This window comes from Salmo trutta, chromosome 3 (assembly GCF_901001165.1).
Source record: "Salmo trutta chromosome 3, fSalTru1.1, whole genome shotgun sequence".
Lineage (NCBI taxonomy): Eukaryota > Metazoa > Chordata > Actinopteri > Salmoniformes > Salmonidae > Salmo > Salmo trutta.
In genome coordinates this window covers 36,382,748-36,396,624 of record NC_042959.1, presented here as the reverse complement: position 1 = coordinate 36,396,624, position 13,877 = coordinate 36,382,748, and the positions used below count along the sequence as shown (strand labels likewise).

The window sequence follows — 13,877 nt, the reverse complement described above, 5'->3', positions numbered from 1 at the left end:
AATCTGTCTTTCATAGGCGGCCGCCTTATCCTGCCAATAAACCTATTCATGACGACTACTGTATATATTCTTAACATGGACAACATTGCAGTCAATATATGCATGTGGTTATGAGAATGAAGATAAACAATAATAATGAATTGGAATAATTAGATAACTTCACAAAGCGACAAACTCAACCATGTCACAGTCTCACAACCTGGTTTTGGCTCAAAATGGCCACTGATGTCACTTCCAGTTGATGATATCGCACAAGGATAAATTCACAATTTTTATGGGGGGGGGGGGATTGGTTGGCATAACTGGGTTGAGGGTAGACTGAGTAATGCAACTAAATATTGTGATTTTAATCAATAATCCCACATTTATTTGGCAACATTTATGGGATTATATGCACATTTTATTAGTAATATCCGAAATACAAATTCAGTGAAGGCCATGGAGGTCATGACAATATGATTGGATTGGTGTCAGTGGAAAACAAGATAGTTTCTGATATACATGACATTTATGTAACGTTTCTTACACTTCATTGCAGGGGACATTTTAAAACCAGAACCTGGAGCAGCGGTTCCCAACATAAAGATCCTGAGTTTCCTGGGGGGTGCCAAGGCCTTATTGATTTGAGGGATTAGGGGTCCTTGGGGGGAAAGGTTGAGAACCCCTGAACTAGACACTGCTGTGCACAGGGTCTCTTTTTTTTTGTTGCACATAATCAGTGGGGTCTGGAATTATTGGATCCCTTGATAAAGATGAGCAAAAATAACAGTTTAAATAATATTGTATGCAAAAAAAATTTTTTTTGGGGGGGGTTATTCTATTATTTTATACTAATAATACAATTGCTCAGAGAGATCATGGTTAAGATGTAATAAAAAAAAAAATCTAAAAGAGGTCAAAATGATTGGATCGTGTTTTCAATACTCCTGCACACTCCCCTTGCGAGGATAACGACACGGAGCCATTAAAAAATATGAGATTGGAGAACACATTGGGAGGGGACCATTCCTCCCTACGGAATTTTTCCAGATCCTTGATATCCGTCGTCTGCGCTTTATGGATTGCCCTCTTCAATTCAACTCACAGGTTTTCCAGTCCGGGGGCTGAGATGGCCATTGCAAAATGTTGATTTTGTGGTCAATTAACCATTTCTTTGTGGATGTTGTGATCTTGGATTAGTGCCTTGCTGGAAGATTCACTTGTGGCCAAGGTTCAGCCTCCTTGCAGAGGCAACCAGATTTTTAGCAAAAATGTATTGGTTCTCCTTTAAGCAAAACAGCCCAATAAAGATCCACCACCATTTTTACAGCAGGAATGAGATATTTTCTGAAAAATGCATTGTTCTTTCAGAGGCAGAACCCACCATTGGTGTACATGACCAAAGAGCTCTATATTCATGTCATCTGACCATAGAGCTCTTTGGCTACGCACACCAATGGTGGGTTTGGCCTTCAAAATTACACATATGCAGAAAATACCTCTATGCAATTATTTTGACACCCATCTTTGAAAATTCTGGACCCCACTAGATACTTTCATATTTCAGAAGTTTTTATTGAGAAATGTACACAGCGATATTCCAAAAGTTACAAATCCAGTCAAATTGACAAAAGGGACTTGAACAAAAATTGTACAACTCAATAATGCATCAGATTAATAAGTACAACAGTTGCGCTACTACAATACTACAACACAATAAATTAACACTAACGAGCATGACAGCGATGGATTTTGACATCGGCTGATGTAAAAAGGGCGTTTATAAATACATTTGATTGACTATGGAACCACGTGGGCAGACTGATACAGTCATTGCTAAACAATCTCTCTCGGAGAGTCAAAGTATTTCCACGGCGATCGTCAATCATCACGGTTGTCATGGTGATTGCCATTGCCCCAACGGTTGGCACAGTGACAGGTAGGGTCAGGTTGGGGTAGAAGGTCAGTTTTTGGTGGCCTTGAGTAGGCAGGTGAAGAAGGGGTGTCTGAGAGCCTGGTCCAGGGAGAGGCGTTTAGTCGGGTCATACTCCAACATCTTTTGGACCAAGTCAAACAGCTGCTCGTGGTCCGCACTCTGGGCAGTCATGTATTGCTGAGAGAAGACAGAGGAGATGGTTAGATTCATCGATATCAGCCAACACAGGACACACCAACACTGTGATTCAGATGGCTTTATATAATTCACAATACAAAATAGGTTCACCCATATTGCAAGAGGCCCTCCTTACCTTGAGTGGTTTGCAGTGTTTCCTCACATATCTGCCAGAAGAGCTGTGTGCGTCCCAGTCCAGCTTGTAACGATGGACGTACCGACGCTTCCTGGTTTTCTGCAGGAGGTGTCCAGGTATGGGGCCAAGGACTCTCTCCATCATAGCCAGGTGTTCTTTACTGTCGTGGGTCTGGAGGAGAGAAGAGAGACATGGAGATGAGGCTACATCCAGGACACACTGATCTACCCTTGCATAGAAAGAAGCCTGAACACTTTAAGATGAATGCATGATTTAGAAGGCATTCTAGTACGACGCTGTTGATGTGATAGCAGATAGTCACCCACCTGGAAGAGAGTTGATCCCAGGTAGTACTCTATGAGGATACAGCCCAGACTCCACACGTCACAGGCATGGTCCCAGCCCAAACCTACACACCGAGAGAGAAAAGCATTACATCACTAACAGAGAAACGAAGGATGCAAGAGCCCCATGTGGCCTGGTCAACAGAAGTGCAATACATAGGGAATAGGGTGTCACAGCTCAAGTCTGTAAGCACCTTTATCACATACCATCAGTAACTGCCTGGACTACTGATTGGTTGATAAGAGTAAATATTTATTGCACTTTCACTGTAAATATGTAGCCCATTGCACTTTTCATATTAATTTATTGTGTCTTATTCTGTGTTTTAAGCACATGACCAAATGACTTTCCCCCTGGTGGGATAATAAAGTTGATCTAATCATGACTTGGCATTGCGGCAGAGTGGCAAAGTTGGTATCTTACCCAGAATGACCTCTGGAGCGCGGTAGTGGCGTGTGGACACTACGGAGGTGTGGTGGTCGTGTTCATACGTGGCATTGCCAAAATCAACCACCTTCACATCCGGGTTCTTCAACGTCCTCTTGTCACGTCTCTGTAGGGCAGAGATGAGTCATGACATGTATTCATTTTAGTTAGTCAGACAGTACACAAAGTCAAGTCATGTAAGGCTTGACAACCAAATCAGTGAAGCAAATCAGTGAACTTCAGTTAATTTAAGGTGAGTCTGTGTTTTGTCAATCGGAGAGCAGGTAGACGAGACTCGTACCATTTTGGCATTGTACTCGATGTCGTACTTCGAGTCCACAAACAGAATGTTCTCCGGCTTCAGGTCAGTGTGTGTCAGCTTGTTCTTATGCAGGACTAAAACGAACACAAACAATACACAATCAACACAGGCAGGAAAGTAGACACTCGTTTCTATTACACCATACAATTGAATACACTCGTATTAGGGATGTGCATCTTTTCCTTTCAAGACAATTCGATAAGCATCTAGATAAATGTAGCCTTTGCTTTTTGTCCTCCCACTTTGGTTCTGAAACCACTATCACCCACTAAACCCACTAATGAACTTGTTATTTTTGCAGATTAAGTGTTTGAGCTAGTAATGTATCAATATTTATCATGTACAAATGAGCTATGACAAAGCCAATGAATATACAGCACAACTTTGGAGTTCAACCCCCATCACAAAATCAAATATTAAAAAAATATTGTTGAAAGCAAAACGAACAAAACTACTGCTGATGGTGAACCTGAACAATCAAAATAAAATATATTTTAAGTCCCATTCAGAAGGTCTAGCCAGATGAGTTGTCTCCGGTAGTTTACGTCTATTCCGGTAAAATATTTTTCAACAGAACATTTTAATGCCGAAGGTGCTGTGCAAGATCAGGAAAAGGCGCGAAGCTGGGCACAGTGCGCAGTTTGACTAGGCTACAGATTTTGCCTGGGGTTGTTTGGCATGCAAAATTACTTGTAGATCAATGACTGTCAACATAGTCACAGTTTGACACTGAAGGAGAGAACTTATCAGTTGTCACAAAATATTAGGTATTTTCGGAAGGTAGAAAAAATGTAATATTATTGGCAATGGGTGATGCGTAACGTTTGAATTGATTTTCTGACTGATGCATGCTACATTTGGATCCGTTTGGGGTCTGCAGACTGATGCACTTGTATCTGTGAATCGTTACATCCGTAACTCGAATAACAATCTCTGTAGTCACCACTTACCTGCCAGCTTTTCATTTACAATGTCTACCTCTCAAATGACATCCTATTCCCCCCAAAAATGCACTGCATAGAGAAAAATAGGGTGCAATTCAGGATGCACACAATACTTCAGCTGTGACATTTAGCAGTGGTCTTATCCAGAGTGGATGGTGGTTACTACCACAGAAATCCTATTCAATGACTACTCCAATACGTTCTAAAATGTAATTTTATGGTAACTACTCACATCGTACGGCTCTGATGATCTGGTAGGCCATGATTCTGATGTGTTCTACGGGGAACGGCTGGAAGTTGTTCTGCTTAAGGAAGTCATAGGTACTGAGCCCCAGCAGCTCAAACGATATACACACGTGGCCATGGTGGTCGAACCAGTCCAGCATCCTCACACACGCACTGAGATGGAAAGGAGGAGGAGAAAGTGGGGAAGGACAGAGACAAAAGAGGGACTTAAATTTACATTTTTGTCATTTAGCAGACATTATTCAGAGTGACTTAACTTCTTATGGATGGGTGGCAGTATCGAGTAGCTTGGATGAAGAAGGTGCCCAGAGTAAACGGCCTGCTACTCAGTCCCAGAAGCTAAGATATGCATATTATTAGTAGATTTGGATAGAAAAAACTCTGAAGTTTCTAAAACTGTTTGAATGATGTCTGAGTATAACAGAACTCATATGGCAGGCAAAAACCTGAGAAAAATCCAACCAGGAAGTGTGGAAATCTGAGGTTTGTAGTTTTTCAAGTCTTGGCCTATCCAGTATACAGTGACTTAGGGTTCATTTTGCACTTCCTAAGGCTTCCACTAGATGTCAACAGTCTTTAGAAAGTTGTTTCATGCTTCTACTGTGAATCTTGAGCGAACAAGAGGTCCTGGAAGTTGATGACTCAAATGACATGAGCTCAGTGGCGCGTGTTCACGTGAGTGTTAGCTCTGTTCCATTTAATTTTTGAAGACATTGGAATCGTCCGGTTGGAATATTACTGAAGATTTATGTTAAAAACACCCTAAAGATTGATGCTATACATCTTTTGACATGTTTCTATGAACGTAAATATAACTTTTTTTGACTTTTCGTCATGACATTTCGGCACGCTTCCTGGATTTGGAGTAGGACTGAAAGCGAACAAAAAGGAGGTATTTGGACATAAATTATGGACTTTATCAAACAAAACAAACATTTGTGGACCTGGGATCCCTGGGAGTGCATTCTGATGAAGATCAAAGGTAAGTGAATATTTATAATGCTATTTATGATTTTATTTGACTCCAAAATGGCGGGTATCTGTATTGCTTGATGTTGTCTAAGCGCAGTACTCAGATTATTGCAAAGTGTGCTTTTGCCGTAAAGCTTTTTTTAAATCTGACAGCGGTTGCATTAAGGAGAAGTTTATCTATAATTCTTTGAATAACAGTTTAATATTTTATCAACGTTTATGATGAGTATTTCTGTAAATTGATGTGCTCATTCATCGGAAGTTTTTGGAGGAAAACATTTCTGAACATTACGGGACAATGTAAGATTCGGTTTTTGTATATAAATATGAACTTTATCGAGCAAAACATACATGTATTGTGTAACATGAAGTCCTATGAGTGCCATCTGATGAAGATCATCAAAGGTTAGTGCTTAATTTTAGCTGTATTTCTGTTTTTTGTGACACCTCTCCTTGCTTGGAAAATGGCTGTGTTTTTTCTTGTTTCGGGTGCTGTCCTAACATAATCTAACTTTATGCATTCGCCGTAAAGCCTTTTTGAAATCGGAAAATGTGGTTGGATTAACGAGAAGTGTATCTTTAAAATGGTGTAAAATAGTTGTATGTTCGAGAAATTTGAATTATGAGATTTTTGTTGTTTTGAACTTGGCGCCCTGCTATTTCACTGGCTGTTGGGGAGTGTGTCCCGCAGGTGGGACGCTAGCGTCCCACATATCCCAGAGAGGTTAACCTGTTGGGGATAGGGGGCAGTATTTGCACGGCCGGATAAAAAAAACGTACCCGATTTAATCTGGTTACTACTCCTGCCCAGTAACTAGAATATGCATATAATTAGTAGATTTGTATAGAAAACACTCTAAAGTTTCTAAAACGGTTTGAATGGTGTCTGAGTATAACAGAACTCATATGGCAGTCAAAACCCTGAGACAAATCCTAACAGGAAATGGAAATCTGATGTGTGGAATCACCTCAAATCTTTGCCATTGAAACACACAGGGACTTATTAATCATTTAGCACTTCCTAAGGCTTCCACTAGATGTCAACAGTCTTTACAAAGTGGTTTGAGTCTTCTATGGTAGAAACTGACCCAAAGAGAGGCTTGGGAAGTTGGTCACAGGGGGAGGGCTATTACTACTATGACGCGGGCGCCCATGGGAACCCTTTTGTTCCGAAACGTTTAGTAAGACAATGCAATCGTCTGCCTTGAATATTATTGAAGCTCTGGTTGAAAAAGGCCCTAAAGATTTATGTTATACAACGTTTGACATGTTTGAACGAACGTAAATATATATTTTTTGCACATTCGTGATGACAAGTCCCGCTCGCTTCAGTACATTATGAGTAGCCTTCGGAACGCGCTAACAAGAAGGAACTATTGAGACATAAATTATTAACTTTTTCGAACAAAACTACATTTGTTGTGGACCTGGGATTCCTGGAAGTGCCTTCTGATGAAGATAACCAAAGGTAAGGGAATATTTACAATAGTATTTTTGATTTTAGACGGTTCCAAGATGGCGCTAACATGTATCGCCTAGCCTATTTTTCTGAGCATACCACGTCGTTTATTGCAAAGCATGATTTCCCAGTAAAGTTATTTTTAAATCTGGCAAAGCGGTTGCATTCACGAGATGTTAATCTATAATTCTTTGAATGACAATATTACATTTTAACAATGTTTTCGAATAGTAATTTTGTAAATTGTAGCGCTGATTCACCGGAAGCATTTGAGGGAAAATATTTTCTGAACGTCACGCGCCGATGTAAAATGCTGTTTTTATATATAAATATGAACTTTATCGAACAAGAAATGCATGTATTGTGTAACATGATGTCCTAGGAGTGTCATCTGATGAAGACTGTCAAAGGTTAGTGCTGCATTTAGCTGTGTTTTGGGTATTTGTGATGCATCTAGTTGCTTTGAAAATGGCAGTGTGATTATTTTTGGCAGGGTACTCTCCTAACATAATCTAATGTTTTGCTTTTGCTGTAAAGCCTTTTTGAAATCAGACAACGTGGTTCGATTCAGGAGAGGTGTATCTATAAAATGGTGTAAAATAGTCATATATGTTTGAGAAATTGAAGTTATAGCATTTATGAGGTTTTGTATTTCGCGCGACGCGATTCCACTGGCTGTTGACTAGGGTGGGACGTTTGCCCAGACAGGTTAAGGCAGCTAGCTAGGTAAGATAACCAATGTCTGATATTGATGACAAACATCGATATTTGATAATTAAAGTGAGATATTTTAGCGATAGTCCATAACTAAAGTGTAAGCCTGGCAGATAGCCTACTACTGCTGTGTAGCCAACTGCTGCATCTGTGACTGCTTCTCATCCTTGTAATGCAGGGCCAACCTGATTTCTGGTAATGTATGTGGCTTGTTCTAACTGTGTGTGAGACTTACTATCTCCGGTCACAGTCCAGAGAGTTCATCTGCTCCAGCACCTCCACCTCAGCCATGGCCGCCTCGCGGTAGCGGTCAATGTTTTTAATGATCTTCAGTGCCATGCGAGCACCACTTCTGGAATCACAGACAACACAAACATCCAACAGTTAAGTCTAGAGAAGGGAGAGGCTTTCAAACGAGAAAGTGAAAAACAGAGATTGAGTTGGTGAGAGCATACTGTACACATTCGAGCGGGTCATTCATCTCGGCTCGAGGGAGGTGCTCAAAAGTTAGCGGGGGGGGGCAGAAAGAGTAGCACAGTCACTGTGAAATCCAGACGTTTCCAGTGAGCGACTTACTTAGAGTGATCGATGCATTCCACGACTTTCCCAAAGGCTCCTTCTCCTAGAGTGGACACAATCTCATCTACAGGGAATAAAGAGTACTAGTTAGAACCAGAGGAGTGACGACTGGCATCCACTACCATGACACCTGATCTGCCACAAAATGGCTGCTGCTAGCACTGATTTGACCTAAGCTGCTTTGTTTGATATGGATTTAGCATTATACTGTCTGCAACTAGAACAGAACAGGGCTCCAAGCCAACAGCACATAAGACACAGTACACACATCACACTAATAATGATGTTATGTAGCAAGGTGTAATACTAAAACATTTAACAATAGTGATAAACCCTACCCGCCCAAATACAATACATGCCTACAATAGAATGGGTATTTTGCAACAGTACACCATAACAAAACCAAACTGTAACAAAAGAGATATAGATAGTTGACAGAGAAAAAAAGGGGAATATATTCTATACATCTCGCTCTCAGCATGTCTCCCCTGTGATAGATCAGGTGACCCTCGTCATCATCCACAACACTCCTGGATCTTTTCCTGCTCCTGCGATGATGGCTCCTCTGTTGTCCCATCACCACCATCATCAACCATCAACCACCATCATCATCGACCCAGAGAACATCAGGCCAGGCCACCACAACCGGACGGAACGTGCCATTCATTCATTCAGCGGGCGGAGAGGGGGGAATCGGACGTGGGGGAGAGATTCGGATGGATCGGCCCATTCAGAGTGGGTGGGTAGTAGGGAACCAGGCAGCGCCAGCGGACCACAGCGGGAGCAGCACATTCAAATTCAGCCCCACCAGAGAAAGGCATAGGGGGCGTCACCACATAGTGGGTGTTACAGAAGAGAAACACGGCAACAAGAATGTTCATGTGAGAGACTTTCTCAAAGTAAATGGTACAAAAAAAATGATAAGCTATCACAGTGTTGAATAGGCTAATATGAATTTGTCTCCTTCAAGTTACAGCTCTTGGTTATCTTCTGACTGTGAATGATACATATAAAGCTTCCCTTGACTATTCTTATTGAAGCATCGTAAAGGTGTTTGCTCCTAGTCTGTTAAAAGTTATGCCTAGATGATCTTCAGTGAATTTTGGTACTAACATAGGATCCATAAGTCTTTTTTTACTGTGGGTGTGGTACATACGGCGAGAGATACACACACAGAATGCTAACACCATTAATAACCATATTGGGAAGGAAAATGAGAGATAGTAGGATGTTCTCATACCGAGTAAGAGGAGCGTAGGTGAGAAGGGCTGCGTCTCCGCCCTCGGCGGCTACTGCGCCTGCTGCGGCCGCTCCGACCAGATGATTTGCTGTAGTGGTGCCACTCCTTATCCCTCCCGCGGTCTCCGTCTCTATCCCTGGAGGCGCCCCTGCTGTCCTCGTCGTAGCCCATCTCCAGGCTGGCTACTCTGGCCCCCTTGTCCTTAAACTCTAGCCTCTGCTGGTTCAGGCTGCGGGTCTCCAGGTAATGCCTGAAAGGGAGAAACACAGCTTAGCGACTGACTCCTCCTCCTCCCTACTTAGTCACTGCCTGGTTCCGATGGCTTCACCCGACACCCTATCCCAAGGGGCTTTATATGTATTAGTAACAAGCTGATTTACGACTACAGGATGCTACATCATTATTCCTGTGTTCTTGGCGTGAAAGCCTAGAAGTTTGGTGTTCAAGCATATGGTAGATTCATAGTCCTTGGGGTAAACTGACGCAACAAACTGGACAGACAATGTCTCACAAGAGCTGTCAGAACAGCTCATGACATGTAGGGCGGCAGGTAGCCTAGCGGTTAGTTACCGAAAGGTAGTTAGTTCGAATCCCCGAGCCGACAAGGTGAAAAATGTGTGGTTCTGCCCTTGAGCAAGATAGTTAACCCTCCACAACAACAGCGCTCCGATTTAGGATTGGGTTAAAAGCGGAAGTCAAGTTTTGGTTGGACCTTCTGCGTAATTGACAAAAATAAATGTTATCCTTTCATTTTAAACCTTGCACATTTATCTATCATAAATATGAGAAGCCAGCTGAATGTATGCATGTATATATTAATGCACAAGCACAACCCCCCTCCCCCACTCCAATGTGCACACTGGAAAGCACAGGTGTTCACTACGACAGTTATTGATGTGGCTTAGTGAGGAATCCGTGAAGCCCTTTCAGGAGAGGCTATGAGGAATGTGGTCCGAATCAGACCTCCAGAGCCACGATGGCACCCTGGTGGGTGTCAGGTCTCTTCCAGGAAAAGGTCTGCGTCGCTGTGGGACTTATTATTAGAGCTGCCCTGCCCTTTCCTCCTGCCCTGGAAACTTCCACCATGAACTTCTCTCTCACATAGCATACAGCTCATTCAGGGACGGACACAGGAACTGGAAAGGTTTTACCTTCCAGCAATAAAAAAAAGACATTGAAAGTGTCCAATGACTTCCCATAAAAGTTAAAACTTTGAAAATATAAAGACAAGGTTCATACACATTTTGACAAACAGAATATTTCAGGATTTTGTCAATGAGGCCCTTAACAAGAAATTTGTGGAGTGGTTGAAAAACGAGTTTTACTGATTCCAACCGTACACACACACACACACACACACACACACACACACACGTTCAAAAGTTTGGGGTCACTTGGAAATGTCCTTGTTTTCCATGAAAACATACGTGAAATGAGTTGCAAAATGAATAGGAAACAGTCAACACGTTGACATGGTTACAAATACTGATTTTTAATTAAAATAATAGTGTCCTTGAAACTTTGCTTTCGTCAAAGAAACCTCCATTTGCAACAATTACAGTCATGCAGACCTTCGGCATTCTAGTTGTCAATTTGTTGAGGTAATCTGAAGAGATTTCACCCCATGCTTCCTGAAGCACCTCCCACAAGTTGGATTGGCTTGATGGGCACTTATGTACCATACGATCAAGCTGCTCCCACAACAGCTCAATAGGGTTGAGATTGGGTGACTGTGCTGATCACTCCATTATAGACAATACCAGCTTACTGCTTCTTCCCTAAATAGTTATAGCATAGTTTGGTGCTGTGCTTTTGGTCATTGTCCTATTGTAGGAGGAAATTGGCTCCAATTAAGCGCCGTCCACAGGGTATGGCATGGCGTTGCATAATCTCCCACACTACCATCACCAAAGCACCCTCAGACCATCCCGTTGCCTCCACCATGCTTGACAGATGGGGTCAAGCACTCCTCCAGCATCTTTTCTGCGTCTCACGAATGTTCTTTTTTGTGATCCGAACACCTCAAACAGATGCTTTTGCCCATCTTATTATTTTATTTTTATTGGCCAGTCTGAGATACTGCTTTTTCTTTGCAGCTCTGCCTAGAAAGCCAGCATCCCGGAGTCACCTCTTCATTGTTGACGTGGAGACTGGTGTTTTACGGGTACTATTTAATGAAGCTGCCAGTTGAGGACTTGTTTGAGAAACGGATGCCGCACTAGACACTAATGTATTTGTCCTCTTGCGCAGTTGTGCACCGGGGCCTCCCACTCCTCTTTCTATTCTGGTTGGAACCAGTTTGCGCTGTTCTGTGAAGGGAATAGTACACAGCGTTGTACGAGATCTTCAGTTTCTTGGCAATTTCTGGCATGGAAATGGCCTTCATTTCTCATAACAAGAATAAACTGATGAGTTTCAGAAGAAAGTTCTTTATTTCTGGCCCTTTTGTGCCTGTAATCGAACCCACAAATGCTGATGCTCCAGATACAACTAGTCTAAATAGTCTAAAGAAGGACAGCTACTTTGAAGCAAGGCATGCCTCATAGTATGTTTTCAAAATGCATACTCCCTCCAGCTCACATTGTAAATTGGTGGGTGACGCGCTGATAGCCTGTTGCCTGCACTTGAATGAATGGTTTCAATCAATTATTTGAGAGAAAATAGATATTTTTGAAATCGTACACCAAAACAATTAATACACAATGGCATTTAGAATTGTTGTGCAATGAATGGGCTTATAAAAGCATCTATTACTCCAGCATCAACCAGCTGAGGAGCTGCAGGAGAAATCCTGCTCAAAAATCATGTTATAGTTGTGTTGGATGAAACAAAATTAAGCTATTGACCGATAAGCATGATAGTCAAATGTATCAAGGTATCAATTTTCTAGGTGTAACAGTTGGGATAATGGGTCAATTCCATAAACAACATTTCTCATTCCTGGATTGAGGTACATTTCCTGAGCCATATTGCTTGTCTCAATGCAACCTTGATTGCCTTCTGACCCCAGGGCCAGATCAGTTTAAACAAGCACAATGGGATTTAAAAAATTATTTAAGCAGGCAAGTCGGTATTTCTAGTAAGTAAAACGGAGAGATCTAGTTAGGGGTTGCTTGTGGATAGGTGGAGCATCTGTTAGTTCTGTTGGCCACTACAGTGAAGTGATGACAGATGGGGTCAAAATAATTACCCTTCATTTGTTTCGAGGTTAGGTCTTCGAGATTTGTTCTCCCTTTCACTGCTGTGGGAATCATCTTGCCTTTGTCGCTTTCGGCTCTCCACTCTCTCCTCCCAGCTGAATTCATTGAGCCAAACGCCAGGGGAACGCATTCGCTTTGACTGTCGCATCTGCCACACAAGTGATGAATGTTCACATTAGATACATAGCTAGCTAACGTTAAAGCTAGCAACATGGCTAGCTGCCAACAAACGTCGAAAATAATTCAAATCTAGATATTCGTATACATGTAATATAGTGAATTCAACCATACAATAGGATTCCTATGCAATAACTTAGTTATTTTGCAAGCATTATCTAGGTAAGTTAGCTAGATAAGCATGGTCAATCTATCCTCTTTGTTGCCAGACTGGCGACGTCTTTGTTCTAGATTGCTAATTAGCTAACGTCAACTAATAACAAAATAAGTTAAACGTAACGTTAGCTGGCTAGACTTCTTCAGATAACGTTAGCAACATCTGAGAGACAAACTGTAGCGTCAACACCAAAAAAAACAAAAAACTATTGTCAATATTTATATTCGGCTAAAAACAAGTATAGTAACGCTTTAGCTAGCTAGTTTCCTGGTTCGTCGACGAAACGTGGAGGCTAGCAAACGGTTTAACATTGAACGGATTATATATGGTTTCCGTTCTTCTATGACACATTAAATAATCTGTCTTCACCTTATCTAACGATTGATGTATCCCAAAATACAAATTAATAGGTAGAAAACTGTATTTTTCAGTAGCTACTTCTGTACACTGCACAAACTAACCTGCCTACAAAATGGCGAACTCGGCTGCTGGAACTTTCCATACGTAAGTAAATAAATTACGTCAGATGCTGTACCACGCCCAATGCTGTGAATTTTGGAGATTGTAGTTTTTTAAGAAAACGTTTCCTGTAGGCATTGAGGAAGAGGATGTAGGTTTCCCCTTTCATCTGTGCAGCAGGCCTGAAATTCAAACCATTCCTCACCTCAGTAAACCCATTCTGATCAGACACCGACATCCATGCAGACACCCAGTGTTCGTATTTCTTTAGTTTCCCTTCCTGGATAGTCACCTGTTGAACTGTCCTGGGCTAAGTAATGAATGTTTTTTTGGATAATCAAGTCAAACAGCACTTCTTGATACTCTTTCCTCCCCAAGCACGGTGGGGTACGCTGACAAACTTTTACAG

General features: G+C 41.8%; 1 protein-coding gene across 3 annotated transcripts; it reads right to left on the bottom strand.

Annotated features, from left to right (window-relative positions):
• Positions 1–1,532: 1,532 nt before the first annotated feature.
• Positions 1,533–13,516, bottom strand: LOC115174559 (dual specificity protein kinase CLK4). 3 transcript variants are annotated; one of them, XM_029733227.1, is made up of 12 exons: positions 13,379–13,516; positions 12,666–12,823; positions 9,476–9,725; positions 8,701–8,800; positions 8,233–8,299; positions 7,892–8,008; positions 4,498–4,664; positions 3,301–3,395; positions 2,997–3,126; positions 2,555–2,637; positions 2,229–2,399; positions 1,533–2,092 (listed from the first exon to the last, which is right to left on the bottom strand). In XM_029733227.1, exons 2-12 carry the CDS (start codon positions 12,821–12,823, stop codon positions 1,943–1,945), a joined length of 1,488 nt encoding a protein of 495 aa, XP_029589087.1. In that variant the 5' UTR covers positions 13,379–13,516; the 3' UTR covers positions 1,533–1,942. The 3 variants fall into 3 exon arrangements, with proteins under 3 accessions (XP_029589087.1, XP_029589079.1, XP_029589095.1); XM_029733219.1 differs by having other exon boundaries at positions 1,728–2,092; positions 13,471–13,494; XM_029733235.1 differs by lacking the exons at positions 8,701–8,800; positions 12,666–12,823; positions 13,379–13,516 and having other exon boundaries at positions 1,728–2,092.
• Positions 13,517–13,877: the final 361 nt, after the last annotated feature.

Bases quoted from the DNA above. Each gene is read 5' to 3' on its own strand.
- LOC115174559 (XM_029733227.1), bottom strand. From the start codon at position 12,823: ATGCGACAGTCAAAGCGAATGCGTTCCCCTGGCGTTTGGCTCAATGAA. The intron at 9,726-12,665 runs GTAATTATTTTG...TCTCCCTTTCAG, and splicing joins AACCTCGAAACAAATGAAGG to GCATTACCTGGAGACCCGCA. The intron at 3,127-3,300 runs GTACGAGTCTCG...TCTGCCCTACAG, and splicing joins TCGAGTACAATGCCAAAATG to AGACGTGACAAGAGGACGTT.